Raw genomic sequence first — 21,204 nt, forward strand, 5'->3', positions numbered from 1 at the left:
TCAATGACAAGTTTTTTGAGTCACTTAAAGATGTGCAAGCAACAGTGAAGCAGAGGACCTAACGAAGGCACACTACTTATGTTAGGTATTTTAGGATTTCTAAGAAAAGGGTGAAAATACACAACAGAATGTCAGTGGCTGTCAGCTCTGTTGGAGACCAGCACAGGAAACCATTATTCACAGCTCCACAGCATAATTTAAATAAAGGATCCAAATTATGCTGGGAAATAGAATATGCTGTAGAAATGCTAAGTATGAAATAAATACCCTTGCAAAGCTGTGTTCATATCTGAATGAAATCTCAAATTAGAATCAAGTTCTCAAAAGGATTATTTGGAAGAGCAGTAATTTTATTATAGATATTAAATAACTAAGCCATGTTCACTATCAAAAATAAAACTTCCAGGCCCAGTGTGATAACCTAGTAGCTAAAGTCCTTGACTTGCACATGCAGGGATATCATATGGGCACCAGTTCTAATCCCAGCTGCCCTACTGCCCATCCAACTCCCTGCTTTTGGCCTAGGAAAGCAGTAAATGACACTCCAAAGCCTTGGGACCCTGCACCAGTGTGGGAGACCCAGAAGAGGCTCCTGGCTCCTGGCTTCAGATCAGCTCAGCTCTGGCCATTGTGGCCACCTAGGGAGTGAACCAACAGATAGAAGTTCTTCCTCTGTTTCTCTCCTCTTCTCTGTATATCTGACTTTCCAATAAGAATAAATTTTTAAAAATTTAAGTAAAATAATAAAACTTCCATGATCATTACATACTTGTGTTAAAATACTATCAATTCTGGGGCCCGGCACAATGGCTCAGTGGCTAAGTCCTCCTTTGCTAGCAATTGGATCCCAAATGGATGCCGTTTCGTGTCCCGGTTGCTCTACTTCCCTTCCAGCATTTGGTTTGTTACTGCTGTTCTTTAAAGCCAAGAAGGCAGAACAGGTGCTTAAATTCACAGTTGACCGGACTGTAATCCTACCCTCTGTCCAAAGGAGTTGGGCGGTCCATCTCGTGTTCCACTCTCCTCTTCCTCCTGTCCTGTCATACAGTTCTGCTTCCCTTTCTGGCACTTCTGAGAGCCATGTACTCCAGGATGGACTCGCCATCTCAAAATCCATCTCATGGTCTCAGGTAATACATTCACAGGACTGGAGGATTCACATGTGCGCATCTTTGCAAGCCATTATTCTGCTGTTACAGTTTCCTCTGTAAAAATACCACCAACCAAATGTACGGGTCACTGGCTAACACGGATAGTCATCATAGCTAACTTTCCCTGAGCACTTTCTATGTGCCAAGTAATATTCCAAAGTATGTTTTATATTATTGAACCATGTGTTGTGATCTCATAATGAGATAGGTTCTTTAGCCCCATGTTACAGGTTCAGAAATGAGGGATAAAACACATGAGTTAATCTGTCAGAGTGACTGCTGGAAGTGCGCACTGAGGGTTGAGATAGGCGGTGTGGGAGTTATGTTGTTCAGCTTTATACCACTGTAAACCACACAAATGACTCAGAACTGGTGATAATTTGTGCACCTAATTGATGATGAAATGCATAGCAAGCCTGTATATAAGCTGGATAGTTGTTCTTAATCCCTTTTAAAGAAGTGTTTTTCTTGCCGACTCAGTGAAAAGGAACAATTACAAGTAAGCACACAGATGATTGAAAAGCAATATTATTTACTTAGATAATCTCATTCATTGTCACTACTGTGTTAAGAATTTGTCTCTTAAGTCCAATGCTTCAAAACAAGTTATTAGAAAAATAAGGTCATGGGGTTACACCATGCAGTCTGGTGGCATTAAGGTCCTGTTGCAGTGCTTGTAATGGTGTTCTAATTGTCTGTCTCTTTCCTTCAGATGTTTTTGAAGGTTAGTGTGAAAGTTGTGTCAATTGTGAATTTAAGAACCTCACAGAATTTCTGCTTATGGTAGAATCCCAAATAATGAGGTGAATGAATTAGTTAATTAAAATCATTCCTGTAATTTTCAATCCACTGTGCTCCACTCTTAAAACTTAGTGAGTTAATTTGAGGTCAAAATCCTTCAGACAAAATGGTTTATCAATCCTATGTGAAATAAACATAATTCTAATGGTCACAGAGCAATTAGTGTATCTTTATAGAGAATGATGGATAGTTACTTCATAGTGAGCACTTGAAGGACAGCAGGCCTTGTCCTGAATGAACACTGTATGGACATTCCAGTCTTCAAAGAGGTGCTTTGTAGATGTGGGAATTAAGGATGTCAGGACACAAACCTTTTGCCCAAGGTCCCACATGGACCCAGGAAAACCAGGATCTTAACCTTAGCCAAATTCACTCTATAGCCTTGGCTGTTACCCAGTGCCTACTTAAGCTTTTCCCAAAATAAAAATGCCCATAAGATGTCTGAATTTAACTTTCCTTTTACATATGAATTGATTATATATAACCAGTTGAAATCAAATAACCAAGGGTAAAGCATCAAATTTTTAGTCTGCATTCTAATGACTGTAGGTTTCAGTCACTTACAGAATTACTACCTTGCACTGAAAAAGTAAATTTCTGCTTTTCCAATGTGTTAATAACTTAGGAATAATTTCAGAATTAATATACATTAAAATCAATTTGTTGCAGTATGATTCTGTGAGCATTAAATGCAGGTACACACACATACAGGCATGCACACACTTATGTAGCACCTGCAACAAGCAGGGCAAGTAATGGTTCCATCAAAGAATTCAAGCGCGACTTCATTTTAGTCACACGTTTCATTTACCACATAGGCCTAGTATTTTCACTTCAGCAATTCTTCATATGCTTTCCAAAGAAGTACACCTTTTATTTACATTCCTCTGATGAATTTGCACATCTTTTCATTTACTTATTTGCCATCTACTATATTCTCTTCAGTGAAATATATACTCACTACTTTTGTATATTTTTTTATATTTTAAAAGAGTTATTTATAAGGGCAAGCATGGTGGCTCAGCAGCTGGGTTTTCACTTTGAAAGCACTGGATCCCGTATGTGTGCTGGTTCTTGTCCTGGCTGCTCCACTTCCCATCCAGCATACTGCTCTTGGCTTAGGAGAGCAGTGGAGGATGACCCAGTACTTTGGGACCCTGCACCCACATGGGAAACTGGTCGAGGCTCCTGGCTCCTGGCTTCGGATTGGCTCAGCTCTGGCTGTTTCAGCCAGTTGGGGAGTAAATGAGAGGGTGGAGGATATTTCTATTCTTCTGTCCATAGGTCTGATCTGCCTTTCCAATAAAAAAGTAGTAAATCTTTAAAAACAGAGTCATTGGGCCCAATGCAGTAGCCTGGAGACTAAAGTCCTCACCTTGCATGTGCCAGGATCCCATATGGGCACCCATTCTAATCCCAGTGTCCCTGCTTCCCATCCAGCTTCCTGCTTGTGGTCTAAGAAAGCAGTGGAAGATGGCCCAACTTTGGGACCCTGCACCCATGTGGGAGACCCAGAAAAAGCTCTTGGCTCCTAGCTTCGGTTTGGCTCCACTGTGGCTGTTGCAGCTGCTTGGAGAATGAATCAGCAGAGGGAAGATCTTCCTCTCTGTATATCTGACTTTCCAATAAAAATTTTAAAATAAATCTAAAAAAGAAGTTATTTATAATCATAGTATCTTTTCCTATTCTGTAACTTATTATTTCCTATTTTTTAAAGATTTGTTGTATTTGAATCGCAGAATCACAAAGAGAAGGAGAGACAGAGAGAGATCTTCCATCTACTGGTTCACTCCCAAAAATGGCCATAATGCCAGAGCTGAATCAATCCAAAGCTAGGATTTATGAACTTCTAAGTCTTCCATGTTAGTGCAGGGACCCAAGGACCTGAACCATCCTCTGCTGCTTTCCCAGGTCATAAGCAGGGAGCTGGATCAGAAGTGAAGCAATTGGGACACTAACTGATGCCCATATGGAGTGCTAGCACCACAGGATTAGCCTGTAGAGGATTAGCCTGATACGCCACAACATGGGCCCTCTGTTATTTCCTTCTAAATTCCTAGTCTTTCACAGAGTGCAAGTTTTAAATTTGAAGTCTAGTGTATCCATTTTTTCCCCTTTTATGGATTATGTTTTTGGTGTTGAGCACAAGAATTCTTTACTTAATATCATTTGGATTTTTCCCTTTCCTTACTTTTTTTTTTTTTTAGTAAATCTGTGATCCACTTTGAGTTAATATTTTGGAAAATATGTGAAGTTGAAGGTCAGGTTTATTTTATGTGAATATCTAGTTGTTCCTGTACTGTTTGTTGAAAGATAGTTCTCTCTCATTTCAATTGGCTTTGTCAGAAATTTTCATATTTGTATGAATCCATTTCTTTTCTCTTCTACTATGTTGATTACTGTGTTGTTCCTTTGCCAATACCATGTAGTCTGAATTACTGTAGTTTCATAGTAAATCTTAAAATTTGGCACTTGTTACCTCAACTTCATTTTTTAAAATTGTTTTGATTACTATGGTAGTTTTGCCTTTTTATGTGTATTTTAGAATGATCTCATTGATATTGAAAATATTCCTATTCACATTTTTATTTGAATTGATTTTTAGTCAGTTTGGAAGGATCTCACATTTATTATGGTAGAGAATTTTCCAATTCATGAATATGGTATATCTATATTTAAGTCATCTTGTATTTTTTTTACTTCTGTTTTGTATTTTCAGAATACAAATCTTTGTCACATATCTCAATAGAGTTAAACCTTTCTGATTTTTTTGTCCACATACTCTATCACTCATGTGATGAGACTGTTGAAGACTACAATTATAGTTGTGCATTTTTCTCTATTTCTATTCTATCTGTTATATGTAAGCCTGTTGTGTTTTCTTGGTGAATTGAATGTCTCATGACCCAGGGATTGTTTTTATTTCTGGTGATTGGTGTAGTTCCAAAGTATCCTTTGTCTGTCTTGTACTAATACCTCTTTGGCTGTCTTTTGATTAGTGTTTGAATAATATGATATAATTTTCTATCTTCTTACTTTCTCACTATCTATATCATTATATTTCAAATTAATTTCTTATTTCTGGCCTAGTAACAGTAGGGTGTGTGTGTGTGTGTGTGTGTGTGTTTCATATATTTTGATAGTCTCTGTTCCATCATTGGTTTGTTTAAACCATTTATATTTAATGTGTAATTAGTATTTATAATTTCACTTATTTTTAACTTTTTTTATTTTTCTGTTTTTCCCTTCCTAAATTCTTTTGAATTATGAACTGTTTTTTAGTACTCCTTTTTTTTTTTAGAGTTTATTTTTCTTAGGAAGACAGATTTACAGAGAGAAGAAGATAGAAAGAGCTTCCATCCATGACTCACTCCCCAAGAGGCCACAATGGCCAGAAATGAGCCAATCCAAAACCAGGAGCCAGGAGCTTCTTCCAGATCTCCCACACAAGTGCAGGGTCCCAAGACTTTGAGCTATCCTCTAATGCCTTCCTAGGCCACAAGCAGGAAACTGGATGGAAAGCAGAATAGCTAGGACACAAATTGGCACCCATATGGGATCCCAGGGCATGCAAGGAAATAACTTAGCCACTGGACCATTGCACCAGCTCCTAGCATTCCTTCCTAATTAATTAATTTTAAGTTTTTCCTTTATGGTTTGTTTAGTCACTTGTATTTGGATTAGAATTTTGCTATTTAACTGTTCATAGTCTACTCAAATTTTACTTCTCCAAGTAGAATGTACAAACTTCACTCTTTGATTCACACTGTTACCCTCTTTGTATTTAGTTGGCATATATCCAGCAATACATTTTTGTTGTTCTTTTGTTTCTGACATTTTAAGTGTCTCTGACATAATTTCATCTGCTTTCTGATGATTTCCTTTAGCAGTTGTTTTGGAACAATTCTGCTGGCAGAGACCTCTCTTTTCCTTCATCTGAGAACGTCTTGATTTTATCTTCCTTCCTGGAGGATATCCTATAGTTATCAAATTTTAAACTTACTATTTTTTTTGTTGTTGTTTTAGTGCTTTAAAAATGTTCTGTTTCCTTATGAAATCTACAATTTTTTATGGTGAATCTATAGTCTTTTACACCAGTGTTCCATTAAAGTTATGAATCATTTCCTGTGGTTTTTTTCCTTTAGAATGTTCTCTTATTCCTTTAAGTTTTATCATTTGATTGGCAGTATTAAGCCTAGATTTGTGGGTATATGTCCCATAAATTACTTGAATCTATTTAATTATATTTTCTCTGAAATTTGGGGAACTCTTAGGAACTAATTCTTTAAATATTTTGTTCCAGTACCGTTCTCTCTTCTGACACCACAATGACAGAAAGTTATATATTCAGTCTTTGTTCCACACACTTCATTTGTTCTCTTTGTTGTTCAAATAAGATAATTTTTGTTGACTTACTACGAGGTTTACTGCTCTTCTCTTTCATCTTCACTTTATAATTAAGCCCCTCAAGTGTTTTTCTTTTTTTACATTTTTGTTACTAGATTTTTAGTTATAGAATTTCTTGTTTACTTTTATTGATACATTCCATTTGCTTAGGCTTTTGTCTTTTCATTCTTTTGATGGACATTTTTGTAATTGCTGCCTTAAAGTCTTAGATAATTCTAGCATCTGTATGTTCTCAATGTGTCTTTTGATTATCTTTTCCTAGTTGAGACTTTCCCAAGTTAAGATTTCCCTCGTTCTTCATATGCCAAGTAATTTTTAATCATATTATGGGCATTTTGAGTATTATAATTAGAGTCTTGGTCTCATTTAAATCTTACAGAGAGTTTTGACAGTTCTTATTTAGCAGAAAATATGCCATTTCCTGTATTCTGGCAATAAGTTCCAAACTACTTTCTTTTTTTTTTAAATATTTATTTAGTTTATTACAAAGTCAGATATACAGAGAGGAGGAGAGACAGAGAGGAAGATCCTCCATCCGATGATTCACTCCCCAAGTGCTGCGCCGATCCGATGCCGGGAACCAGGAACCCCTTCCGGGTCTCCCACGCGGGTGCAGGGTCCCAGTGCACTGGGCCGTCCTTGACTGCTTTCCCAGGCCACAAGCAGGGAGCTGGATGGGAAGTGGGGCCGCCAGGACTAGAACCAGCGCCCACATGGGATCCTGGGGCGGTGAAGGCGAGGACCCTAGCCGCTAGGCCATGCCGCCGGGCCCCAAACTCCTTTCTGTAGGTTGTAGATCCATATTCAGTTCAGTTTTTTAAATCTTCGTAGTGCAAAATTTAGATCATTCAGATTTCAGGTTTTTTGATTAGGAATGCTCAACCTGTACCACAAATTTATATATGTAACATATCAACATGTAATTTGTAAGAACTAGAAGACACAGGGGAAGTGGAATAAAGCCATCTCAGAAGGTGCAGTGAGCCACTTCGTCCCTCTTTAAAATTTGAACATTTCCAAATTTGAATCCAGAAACTTGTTCACATTTGGTTTGGGGATAACTTTCCCTTTTGGAATGATTTTTGGACAACTTTACTTTAGCAAGGATAGTGGGATAAGAATAACAATTACATTCAGAGAAAACTTGTCAAAAAAGGAAAATCTTGACTAGTACAACCAGCCCTATATTTTAAATTGTTTTGTGTTTGAATTTGACAGTAAGTCTTCTAAACTTTTAATCAACATGAATTTCATTTGCGTTGGGTATTTTTAGCTTGTAATGTTGTCTTACACCTAAAATGAACACGATATTTTTAATCTAATTTTGTGATATTTACACTTTGACCTCATTTTAAAATCAAACTGTTTATGTGGAAATAACTACATATTAATAAAATTTTACCAATAATTTGAGATTCATAGATAATAAGTAGGATCCTGTGTACTCTTTGCCCTGTTTCCCTTTGCAAAACCGCAATGGACAGAAGCCAGATACTGACACTGATAAGTTAATTGAGACACTGGGCAGTCTCATCTCTGTACAGCTCCCTGAGTCCCTTTGGTACATCCACTGTCCTCTACTTATTTGTCCCATCCCTGGTCGCTGGCAACCATTAATCTGTTCTCTCTTTTGTTGTTGTTTTAATTTTGTGAATTGCCTTTGGGATTTTTTTTTTTTTTTACTCTTTGTAATTTCTTATAAATTCTTAGGTTGATGCCGTGTATTGGTAGTTTTTTTCCCCTCTTTCTTGTTGAATATTATTTCCTAACTTATTTTCTAAGTTATATTTCACCATTCTTTTTGGGGGGTGTGGTTATTACCCAAGAGTTTTGTCATTTATATATTTGCTTTGGAATTCAGAATAAAAGCCATAACTTTGGAGCCTTCCTGTGTCAAATAATCATCGCATGTTGATATTATTAAGTCTTACATGAAATAAATATTAGGTTCAGTAGCTTTTATTCACTTGCCTTCCCTTTGATTTGCTAAGCCAGAAGTAAGATCAGAACTCATATTGGAGGATGCTTCTTGAACATGTTTGGAATACCCACTGTGGTGGGTGAAGTGAGAAGGAGCCACATCCGGGGCAGTGAAGAAGCAAGTTCATGTTACATGAGCTATTCTTCCTGTGCCCCCTGGCTTTACTTGTTCAGTCAAACCTCCACTGCCAGTCCTAAGGGTAACCACAGATACCTGTAGCTTTAAGATGGCGGACAACAAGTCTAGAACCAGATTCTAAAGTGTGTCGTATGCTCATCCAAAAAGCTTAGATTTTATCATGAGCAGAGTTTGGAGTTAAAAAAAATGAGTAAATCATTTAATTTAAGTGCAGCTTTTAAATGTTAACTATAATAATTTTAAATAAGTTTGTGTTCAAAATATCGTTATGAGGATGGCTTTAAAATCAGTGTAGCTAGCAGTAACTCCATCTTGGCAGGTAGTACCTCCCTGTTTTGATTTTCATTTGAGGAGAAACAAAGGGCTAAAAGGACAATGTGAAGTTACTGGGTCACCATCCGCTAATTACACAGCAGGCTGGCTCGTGATTTGGTGTGTGCGTGGTTCTGTTGAGGGGAAGAGGGTATGGGAAGCCTGCATTTAGCAACCCTGGAGACCCATCCAGAGGAAGTGCAGTGCCTCCCAGGTATTGTACCATGTCAGCTTGCTGGTGGGAAGCCTAAAGTGAGAATTCCTCAGCAGAAATTAATCTCATCAATTGTGGCTTTGAAAGTGTTTTTTTTGTTTGTTTTGATGAGAATCTAAAAATCTTTGTGCATATTTGGACTATTTTTTAATACAGTGTGATCCCCTTTAAGTATTGGTATAAAAATTAATGAGCAAAGAAAATCTGCTGAATAAATTAAACTCGGTAATCCAAAGCACTTAAAGAAATCCATGCTTTAATGCAAGGCAGGGATTTCCTTGATTAGGGCTCCTTCTCTCAGTCCAACAATCCAACTTAGTTGACATTCTTGAGTGACATATTCAATAGAACTTAATTGAGGTACAAGTATCTGTCTGAGTGTTCTGATTGTAATTCTGACAGATATGGCACTGTAGTCTAAAAAAGGACAGTTTTTAACATATATACACATGTTTCTAATATATATTATGAGAAATAAAATATACCTGGATATTGAAACATACTTTCTGCTTGCCAAAAAGCATGCATTTACTTACAATGTAAAATATTTACTCTATAACTGTTCTGTCTAGAGCAGGTTAATTAGCCCACTATAAGCCCACAGGTGGCAAGAGATGATCACAACAAAAAGCGCCTTCTCACAGGGTAAGCATTTGGCACAGTGGCTGAGACACCAGCATCTCTTCTCAGAAGGCCTGGGTTAGAGCCCCAACTCTACCTCCCACTACAGCTTCCTGTTAATGCACATACCACGGCTAGTTATGGTTTATGTCCTCGAGTCCCTGTCACCCACATAGCAGACCTGAACTGAGTCTCCATTTCCAGCTTGTTGTCTTCGGCTTCAGTCTGACTGAGAGCGACATTTGGAGAGTGAACCAGCAAATGGAAGCTTTCCCTGTGTGTCTCTGCTTCTCCAATTAATGAAGCAATCTTTCTTGTAAAAACAAAAATGAGCTCTTCTCGTAAAGACAAAAAAAATGTTCATCACTGACACCGTTATTACTGTTGGTCAGTAATGACACTAATTAGCAGAATAAAAGAAAAAGTGTGTCACCTTAGGTGTTTACTTAGGCATGGTGACATTCTTTTCAGTTTCTTGCTGGTTGTTTTTGTAGACCAGTTAGACTATATGGATAAATACTGGCCTGTGTAGGCAGTTGAACTTCTGTTCAATTACAGCTTCTACTTCCTAATGGCTGTCCTCTATGGGCAATTTTTTTCTTCTTCAATTCTAAAATTTGGGGATTTTCTGCTTGTATAATGTATAAAATAGGCTGTTGTAAAGGTTCAAAGATGTCAGTTTTAAAGCCTCCACTCAAGTACCTAGAACACGGAAATTTGTGCTTTGCAGAAGAAGTGGGGGCAGGGGTTAGATTCCTAGTCCCCAGTAGGAAGATCTGTTCTCCTTTAGTACTGCCAAGATCCCAATTTGTGTAAATAAGTTGAGCATCCCTAATTTGAAAATCTAATGTCCCAAAGATTTGAAACTTCTTGAATGCTAATGTGATACCATAAATGGAAAATCCCAATTGACCTGACAGGTTATAATCCAAAGGCAGTTGTGCCGAGTAGGCGTGTGGCTTGGTGGTTGATACAACTTGGGATGCCCACATTCCATAGCAAAATGCCTAATTGTGAGTTCATATCCACTTCCAATTCTAGTTGCTTACTCTTGCACACCTACAAGGTGGTGATACAGACCCAGTACTTGAGTCCCCTACCACCTGCATAGGAAACCCAGGTTGAGATCCTGGCTCCTGACTTCAGCTTGGCCCAGATCCAGGAATTGTGAGCATTTGAGGAGTATGCCAGCATATATGGGGAGATGCTCTCTGTCTTTAATCTCTTTCTCTGTCTTTTGACCTTTCAAATAAGAAATTTCTTACTTTCTTAAAGATTTATTTATTTATTTGAAAGGCAGTTAGCTTCCATCCACTTGTTCACTTCCCAAATGACCACATTGGTAGGGGTTGGACCAGTCCAAAGTCAGGAGCCTGGATTTTCACCCAGATTTCCCATGTGGGTGCAGAAGCCCAAGTACTTGAGCCATATTCCACTACTTTCCTAAATCCATTAGCACAGAACTGGTTTGGAAGCAAAGCAACTGGGACTGCATTTAGGATGATGGCTTAATCCACTGTGCCAAATACTATTTTTAATGGGGCCACACTAAAATATTACATAAGGTCACTTTTGGGCTGTATATATGTAAGATGTACATGAAGCATGAATGAATTTCATAATTAGAATTAGTTCCCATTCTCACAGTTGCTCATTACATACATGTAAATATTCCAAAGTCCAAAAAAAATCCAAAATAAACACATTTTGGCCCCATGCATTTTGGATAGCAGCGATTTGGCCTGAAATCCAAACATATGTATGATTCCAGAATTACAGTTAAATCCACACTGGTTTTGCTGTCTAAGATATCTTTGTGAATTTGATACAGTTGTCTGCAGATAGTCACATAATCATGTTTATATAAAAGGAAACAAGTCTAAATTAGCTAGAATGTGTACTGGAAGTTCCCTTTCCGCTTTCTAGAAGTTGAAATGTTTATGACACAAGGCTCTATTTTAATCTCTTGTTCTTTGATTTCAGCAGGCAAGGAAGGGTCAGAAATCCTGGGGCCTGAAGCTCAGGCCGATGGAGCAGGATGTTCAGGTACTCCACTGCCATTTCTGTCGCTCTGTAGTTTTTTGAAGGAGGGCTTTGGATATGAGTCCTGGATATGAGTCCGGTTTTGGATATGAGTCCTGGCTCAGTCTATTGTCCCCTCTTTCATATCGCCCTCCTAGAATGTCCAAGGACTCAACCATGTGGTGCACCCCATTTTTAAAATTAGAAATTAATTATTCTTTAATTACAAAGTAAATGTCCAGCTATAACACTTTCCATTCTTTAAATGTATAATTATAATCTATAGATAACCCCCCAAAATAAGTGAATGAAGGATAGAGCGTTTATCGATTTGCTGTAACCTAAGTTGCAGCAATGTGGATCCAACTGCTTTGGTTCAGTATTAGTTACCAGGGACCACTTTGACTTGCTAGCAAGACAAACGGCAGAAGAGAAAACACTCTAAACAAGATGATCATCATGAATGTGGATGACCTGTTCCAACATGCCAGACAGGAAAACCATTTGTTTTCTTGACTGAAAAAGACCAAGATGAGAGTTAAATGATGGTAAGCATGAGAATTGGCTTCTAGGTGACTACAAGTCCATGCTCCTGAGATTTGGGACTCTTCCTCTGTAACAGATTCCAATGAATTCTAAGAAGCAAGGAGTGAGTGGAAAACTGAAATCCAGGCTTATATGTAGTAATACTGGACACTTACTGTGTCCCCTAGAATTATTAGAATGTAAGCTTCAACAATGACTTCTAAATAATTAAGGCATTCCCTCAAAATACTGTACTAAAAAAGGAATAATTATATTTTGTATATTCAGCTATATATAAACTATATATTTTCATCACATGCTTCTAGTTATATTTTTCTTCTTTGGTTTAGCATTCGTAGACTTTTTTTTAACTTGGCAGTACATTTTAGAAATATTTTATACTGCATTTTAAAGTATCTTTTCATGTACTATGTTGGATGAGTGTGGGTCATGGGTAAGAAAAGTAAGACCAGGTTTTCCTGTATATTGTGAACCATGGCATTATTGGACTTGCCATTCAGTTCCATTAAAGACAGTAAATCTCTATGTTGTTATTAAAAGTGAATTCCAAATTATTAAAATCCTGAAATATGTGGTGATTTGCCTGTAGCCTAAGATTTATGCCCTTAACTAGGTAGTGTGTAACTTTCATGAATAATGCATTCATGTTATTATCAGGTATTATCAATATTATCAAATATTTGTCATGACAAACTGTAGTTCATAGAAAATAATTAATTATTTCCACTCGAAGTTGAAGTAGTACGTGAATTCTCCTCTTGCTCCAAAATTTAGAAGAAATCTTGTCTAGAAAACAGGTTTAACTCACGGTAACCAAACACACAAGAAGGTAATCCCTGCTGAATTACTTTCCTGGAAGACCAGGAGTTAGGAGAAGCGAGTATCTAATCAAGCTCCAAGAACTGTCAACTGTGAGGAAAGATGGAAATTGAGCTTTCAAGACGTTTGAGCAGTTAAACTTTAAAATGATGGTTCACCTACGCTTTTCTTCCATGACTTATGTAAATAACAGGATGATAAAAGAATTGTACAGAGGTCACCATCACTAGTTCACAACTTTGTCAGAGCTCTCCTATAGCTGATTTTCTTTTATAACTCATAAGGTTAGAGTTGCAGCCTGAGCTTAGTATTCTGAATGGGGCACATAACATCTTCCATGGCATCTGAACATATCTTGTTTTAAATATAATTTTACAAAGAGTAAAGAGTATTTTACCCTGGAAAGAAAAATATACAGACATTATTATAAGTTCATGTGGGAAACAGGGATTTATCCTATTGGTTAAGATGCCTACCTCCCACATTGGCGTGCCTCAGCTTATTTCTCAGTCCCAGCTTCTGAGTCCCTTCTGTTGCAGATCAGGGGAGGCAGAGGTGGTGATTTAAGGAACTGCATTCCTGCAGTCCATGTAGGAGACCTAGGTTAAGTTCTGAGCCCTCAGATCTGACCCCAGCCCAACCCTGGCCATTGTGGGCCTTCAAAGAGTGAACCTGAAGATAACCACTCTCTCAATTTCTCTATGTATGTTTCCCAAAAAATGTTCTTTGAAAAATGAATTTAAAATATGTTTGTTCTGGTACAAAAATTTTGAGACTGTGCATAATTTTTTATTTCATATTTTTCATAAACTATTTGAAGATCCTTCACATGTCGATTTCAAAAACTTTTGCACCAAAATAAACATCTTTTAATTCCATTTTTCACCAACTTTAAAAAGGTATTTATTACTTATGCATTTATTTATCTTATCTGCTTATTTATTTAAAAGAATTGGGGAGAGAGAAAAAAAATATCGCCAACAGCCAGGTCAAAGCCAGACTGAAGCCAGAAACCTGGAACTCTATCCTGGTTTCCTTCGTGAATTGTAGGGTTGGGCTATTCTCTTATGCCTTCCCAAGTGCATTAGTAAGAAGCTGGATGGGAAGAGGAACCACCAATATTCAAACTGGACTCTAGTACGTGGGATGCATGTGTTACAAGCAGAGACTTAACCTGCCTTACCACAATCTGATCTATCCACAAACTTTTTGAAGTGAACTCCTATAAAAATACTTCCAGCTAAAAAAAATTCATCTTTATATTAAATATTTAACATCTATAATTTATGGTTGCAGTGCTATAAATTCTACTCTTTGACAAGTGATTATATTCCTAATGATTCAGAGTTTAGAGTTTTGTCATTTCTAAAAGAAAGCTAAATTATCATCATGTGTTTCCCTATGCATGCTTATCTCTAACATAAACATGAGTGTTACCAGTTTTTTTATATTTATTTGTTTGTTGGCAAGTCAGTTACAGAGAAGAGATGGAGGGAGAAGGAGAGATATTCCATCTGATAGGTCACTCCGCAGATGGATGCAATGACCAAGATGGGCTAGGCCAAAGGCAGGAATCAGGAACTTCCTCCAGGTTTCCAAACACTTGGACCATCTTCCACTGCTTTTTCCCAGGCTGTTTCAAAGAGCCTGGTGGAAAGTGGATCAACTTAGGCATGAACCAGGACTTATATGGAATGCTAATGTCTCCGATGGTAGCTTTACCCACTATGCCACAATGCTTACCCCAGTTTATCAGGTTTAAATTTTTTTTTAATTTGCTTTATTTTTAAATTTGCTTTAAAATTGATATGGTCACAGTCTGTGCAATGTAATACTTTGTATCTTATGGATAAAACTACAGAATTCCAGTTGTGAGCCTTAAGTTTGGTTTGTTAAGTGCTGCTTCGTTTACACTGTAGTTCAGTGGAAGGAACCTTCGGTTTGACAGCAGTCTCCTTATAGGAAGTTGTGTGCTCTACTAAAAGTAATTGTTTCCTATGTGATCTTGGAAGAGCTAATCCTCTTAAATCTATTTCTTTATTGAGATAGTATTTGATTGTGATATAATGATGTGTTCCTTGCAAGGTTGCGTTAAGGAAAATAGCTGACAGTTAACATAACATTAATAAATACCAAGTACAATATTAATAAGAACATTATTATATTAATTTATTCCTTATAAAAACCTTAAGATATACTGCTCCTACCACTCAAAAATGTTAATGTGTAAATTGGTTATGTACTGCCTCACAGTGTTCTTAATGGGCAATACATTTTTCATTTCATTTGTGAGTAATTATGAATAATTTCTGTTGTATTAAAATCATTGGCATCATTCCTATATGTGAAATCCACAGCAATTTATTACTACTAGTCGTTTTTAAAGATACAAATAAGCTCTTCTGTAAGGTGTTGTCACAATGCTTATTGCTACTTGGGCTCTTATTTTTATTCCATATAATCCATAGAATCATATGCTAACAATATGTATTGCCTGGCTAAAGGCATTTTTGATCAACTGCATATTTCCTTATGAGAAGATATGTATATAAATTAAAATATAAATTTGTCTTTAATTCCCAGGGACCAAAAATATCTTAAAAGTTTAAATAAACTATGGATTGATTTATTACTTTTTAGTAGTCCACAGTTGATCATAATATACACATATTTTTAAATTTTAATAAATAATTATTAAAATGTTACTGGAAATGAGTTGGAGCTGAAACATATTTCAGTTACTTCATGTATCAGTGGCATTGTGTTACTTTTACTTTGAGAAAAGTATTGAACATTAATTCTGTTTTGATATTTTTGTTTGGCATTTAAAAATCTTATTCTAAAATGAAAAGAGCAAATAATTTTTTGTTACATCTGGGTCACTAAATTCTTCATAAAGCTTCAAAATGCGGGGCCCGGCGGCATGGCCTAGCGGCTGAAGTCCTCGCCTTGAAAGCCCCGGGTCCCATATGGGCGCCGGTTCTAATCCCGGCAGCTCCACTTCCCATCCAGCTCCCTGCTTGTGGCCTGGGAAAGCAGTTGAGGACGGCCCAAAGCTTTGGGACCCTGCACCCGCATGGGAAACCCAGAAGAGGTTCCTGGTTCCCGGCATTGGATTGTCGCGTACGGGCCCATTGCGGTCACTTGGGGAGTGAAACATCGGATGGAAGATCTTCCTCTCTGTCTCTCCTCCTCTCTGTATATCCAGCTTTCCAATAATAATAATAAAAAATCTTTAAAAAAAAATTATATGGGGCTCGGCGGCGTGGCCTAGTGGCTAAAGTCCTCGCCTTGATCCCATATGGCCGCTGGTTCTAATCCCGGCAGCTCTACTTCCTCTCTATCTCTCCTCCTCAGTATATCTGACTTTGTAATAAAAATAAAATAAATCTTTAAAAAAAATTATATGACATTGGTTAATGTCATCAATCAATGAAATATCTATATATCAAGAGTTATGATTATCAATAAAAATGTTTTCGTGCCATGCTAACTGATATTCAGGCAAGAAGTCCTGCAATTTGCTTGAAAATAAAAATTTAGGAAGTACCTAATTTACAAAAGAGTCTGTTTCCCAGACATCAGAATCACATAATTACTTGGTCCTACATTTTCTTGAACATGTATCAGAAAGGCTTTACCAGTACTTACTTATCAAAGATCAATGAATGATAACCTGCTTTGTGAGTTTTTTTGATTCCTAATAAAGAGGCATGTAATATTTATATCATTCAGAAATGGGTGGAAGCATTTAATATGACTAATTTCAGCATCATTTGCTAACATATTGGCAATAGATTTCTATTGATCAGTAGTTTACCCAATTTCTGGAAGAGTTCTACCCAAAAACATAATTCTCAAAGCCAGTTATTACTGATATGTTGGTCAGTCTAATCAGTTTCTGTCAACAAAGGGAAAAAGGAAGTGTCATTTTCCAAAGTGAAGTAAATGACCATTTAGAAATGTTATGTCTTCAATAAGGAGAAATATGAAGAATGCAGATACCTCACAAAGTTTATGGAAAAGAGAAGTTAAAGTTTACTTTTGATGCAAAAAGCTTCTGAAATCCATGATTATCAGGGATCTTCAAGAAGCTTATGGACAATGCTTCTCATGAAGTATGCATGGATTTTAAATTTTCTTCCACAAAATTGCATGAAAATAAAATTATCCTGAATTTTCACAAACTTTCTGAAATATCCTTGTTTTTTTTTGCATTGCTCTTTTTTTGAAAGATTTATTTATTTATTTATTTATTATTTGTAATTCATTAATTACATTGTATTATGTGACACAGTTACATAGGTACTTGGGTTCTCCCCACCCCTCCCCAAACCCTCCCACCATGGTGGATTCCTCCACCTTGTTGCATAACCACAGCTCAAGTTCAGTTGAGATTTCTCCATTGCAAGCATATACCAAACATAGAGTCCAGCATCTTATTGTCCAGTCAAGTTCAATGGCTTCTTAGGTATACCCTCTCTGGTCTGAAGACAGAGCCAGCAGAGTATCATCCCAGTCAATTGAAAGCTCCAACATACCATCAGCAAAAATTTACATCATTATGGAATTAATTGACATAGTAATGAGTAACCAATATGTTAAAAGTAAATGCGAGTTCCTAGCCACCTTCTGTGACCACCTCACTTACATTTCAATTTTAGTTTATACACAACATATAACATTCATAACATAGCATGTTATACATAACATCATATCATCTTAAATTAAGGCAAACATGTGCTATTTAACCTTTTGGGATTGGCTCATTTCCCTTAGCATTATGGTTTCCAGTTTGGCCCATTTGGCCACAAAGAACTGCATTTTGTTTTTTTTAATAGCTGAGTAGTATTCCATGGAGTAGATGAACCATAGCTTTCTTATCCAATCCTCTGTTGATGGGCATTTTGGTTGCTTCCATGTTTTTGCAATTACTGATTGTGCTGCTATGAACATAGGAGTGCATGTTGGTTTCTCGTAAAACAAGTGTTCTGGATATATTTCTAGGAGTGCTATTGCTGGATCATACGATATGTTGATTTTGAGTTGTTTGAATATTCTCCATACTGATTTCCATAGAGGCTGTACCAGCCTGCAGCCCCACCAGCAGTGGAGTAGGGTTCCCTTTTCCCCGCAACCTTGCCAACAAGTGTTGTTGGTGCTTTTATTCATGTGGGCCAGTCTTACTGGCGTTAGGTGGTACCTCATTGATGTTTTAATTTGGATTTCCCTTATTGCCAGGGAACTTGAGCATTTTTTCATATGTTTATTTGCCATTTGGGTTTGTTCCTTTGTGAAGTGTTTGCCCATTTCCCGTGCCCATTTCTTGAGTGGCTTGTTTTGACATTTTGGTTGTTTTGTAGCTCTTTGTATATTCTGGAGATTAGCCCTCTATCACCTATGTCGTGTGCGAAGATCTCCCATTCTGTGGGTTGCCTTTTTACTTTGTTGATTGTTTCTGTAGCTGTACAGAAGCTTCTTAGTTTGATGAGGTCCCAATTGTTTATTTTGGTCTCGATTTCTACTGCTTTTGCAGTCTTTTTTAGGAAGTGAGGGCCTACCCCTAAGTGTTGCAGTGTGTTTCCAACATTTTCTTCCAAAAGTTTGAAGGTTTCTGGATGTAGGTTTAGATCTGTTATCCATTTAGATCTGATCTTAGTGTATGGTGAGAGATGTAGATCTATCTTTTTGTTTCTGCAGGCTATTAACCAGTTGTCCCAACAGCATTTATTGAACAGACCTTCCCATTTGCCTGGATTGTCGTTTGTCTTTTTGTCAAAGATTATTTGGCTGTACCTGTTTAGGTTCCCTTCTGGTGTTTCTATTCTGCTCCATTGATCTTCCTCTCTATCTTTGTGCCAGTACCACGCTGTTTTGATAACCACTGCCCTATAGTATGTCCAGAGGTCCGGAACTGTGATTCCCCCTGCTAACTTCCTGTTCTTCAGGATGGTTCTAGCTATCCGTGGTTTTTTGTGTTTCCAGATGAACCTTTGGATCATTGTTTCCAGTTCCATGAAGAATGTTTTGGGCAATTTGATTGGGATTGCGTTGAATGTATATATTGCTTTTGGCAGTATAGACATTTTAATGATATTGATTTTACCTATCCAGGAGCATTGGATGTTACTCCATCTTTTGAGGTCTTGTTCAATTTCTTTTTTAAGTAGTTTGTAGTTTTCTTCAAATAAGTCTCCTACATTTTTGGTTAGATTTATTCCCAGATACTTCATACTTTTCTCTGTTGTTTTGAATGGTATCTTGCTGGTTAAGTCTTTTTCCATCTTGGGGCTATTCGCATACACTATGGCTGTTGATTTTTGTTCATTAATTTTGTACCCTGCCACTCTACCAAACTCTCGTACAAGTTCTAGCAGTCTCTGTATTGAGTCTCTTGGCTCTTCTACATAGAGAATCATATCATCTGCGTATAGTGAGAGCTTGACTTCTTCGTTTCCCATTTGGATTCCTCTGATTTCTTTTTTTTTGTCTTATGGCCTCAGCGAGTACCTCTAGGACTATGTTGAATAGTAGTGGAGAAAGTAGACATCCCTGTCTTGTTCCAGATCTCAGTGGGAAGGGTTCCAGTTTTTCTCCATTCAGTATGATGCTGGCGTTGGGTTTTTCATATATGGCTTTAATTATGTTGTGGATTTTTCCATCAATGCCTACCTTGGTTAGGGTTTTTAGTAGGAAGTGGTGTTGGATTTTGTCAAAAGCTTTTTCTGCATCTATTGATACTATCATGTGATTCTTGTTTTTCAGTTTTTGGATGTGGTGTATCACATTTATGGATTTCCGAATATTGAACCATCCCTGCATTCCAGGGATGAATCCTACTTGATCCGGATGAATGATCTGTCTGATGTGTTTTTGAATTCTGTTGGCTAGGATTTTGTTGAGAATCTTAGCATCAATGTTCATCAAAGAGATAGGTCTGTAGTTTTCCTTCTCTGTTAGTTCTCTGTCCGGTTTTGGGATTAAGGTAATGTTGGCTTCATAGAATGAGTTTGGAAGGGTTGCTTCTTTTTCTATTGTTTTGAAGAGTTTGTAGAGGATTGGGGTCAGTTCTGTTCGGAATGTTTTGTAGAATTCTGTAGTGAAGCCGTCTGGGCCTGGGCTTTTCTTTGTTGGGAGGTCTTTAATCACTGATTCAATCTCTGCTTCAGTTATGGGTTTGTTCAGGTTGTTTGTTGCCTCTGGGCTAAGTTTTGGCAGGTGGTAGAAGTCTAAGAACTTTTCCATTTCTTGGTGATCTTCTGATTTGTTGGAGTACAGTGCTTTGTAGTAACTTCTAATTATGTCCTTAATGGATGCGGTGTCTGTTGTTATGTTGCCTTTTTCATCTTTGATGCTGTTAATTCTTGCCTTCTCTTGTTTTTTCTTTGTCAGTCGGGCCAATGGGGTGTCTATCTTGTTTATCTTCTCAAAAAACCAGCTTTTTGATTCATTGATTTTGTGTATCTTTTTTTTTATTTCTATCTGATTAATTTCCTCCGTTGTTTTGATGATTTCTTGTTTCCTATTGTGTGTGGGGCTCTTCTGCTGTTGTTTTTCCAATTCCTGGAGGTGTGTGTTTAGTTCCTGTATTTGACGCCTCTCTTGGGCCTTGACATGAGCTCCAATTGCGATGAGTTTACCCCGTAGCACTGCTTTGGCAGTGTCCCACAAATTTTGGAATGTTGTGTCAGAGTTTTCATTGGTTTCCATAAATTTTTTGATCTCATCTTTAATTTCTTCTCTGATCCATTGTTCGTTTAATAGCATATTGTTCAGCCTCCAAGAGTTTCTGTATTTCCTGGGGCATTTTGAATTGCTGATTTCCAGTTTCATTCCGTGGTGGTCTGAGAGGGTACATGGTATGATTCCTATCTTTTTGAAGTTATTTAGGTTTGCTTTGTGTCCTATCATGTGGTTGATCCTGGAGAAGGTGCCATGCACTGCTGAAAAAAAATGTATAATCTGTGGCCTTAGGGTAAAAAATTCTATAAATATCTATCATGTCCAGTTGTTCTATTGTTTGTATGAGCTCTGTTGTTTCTTTGTTGAGTTTTTGTTTTGTTGATCTGTCTATTGTTGTTAGTGGGGTGTTAAGATCACCCACTATTATTGTGTGCATATCTATGTCTCCCCTTAAGTCCATGAGTCATTGCTTCACGTAGCTAGGTGCGTTTGAATTTGGTGCATATATG

General features: G+C 37.3%; 1 protein-coding gene across 4 annotated transcripts in view; it reads left to right on the forward strand.

Annotated features, from left to right (window-relative positions):
* ZEB1 (zinc finger E-box binding homeobox 1) overlaps positions 1 to 21,204 on the forward strand; it is a 175,598-nt gene that overhangs the window by 126,676 nt on the left and 27,718 nt on the right. The window contains exon 3 of one of the 4 annotated variants that reach the window (XM_058669566.1): positions 11,627 to 11,671. The exons of the other annotated variants lie outside the window; for them this stretch is intronic. Within the exon in view, the coding sequence (XP_058525549.1) occupies positions 11,627 to 11,671 (45 nt within the window). The remainder of the gene's footprint in view (positions 1 to 11,626; positions 11,672 to 21,204) is intronic. 4 annotated transcript variants of the gene reach the window in all.

The sequence above is a fragment of the Ochotona princeps genome, chromosome 10 (genome assembly GCF_030435755.1).
Source record: "Ochotona princeps isolate mOchPri1 chromosome 10, mOchPri1.hap1, whole genome shotgun sequence".
Classification (NCBI taxonomy): Eukaryota; Metazoa; Chordata; class Mammalia; order Lagomorpha; family Ochotonidae; genus Ochotona; species Ochotona princeps.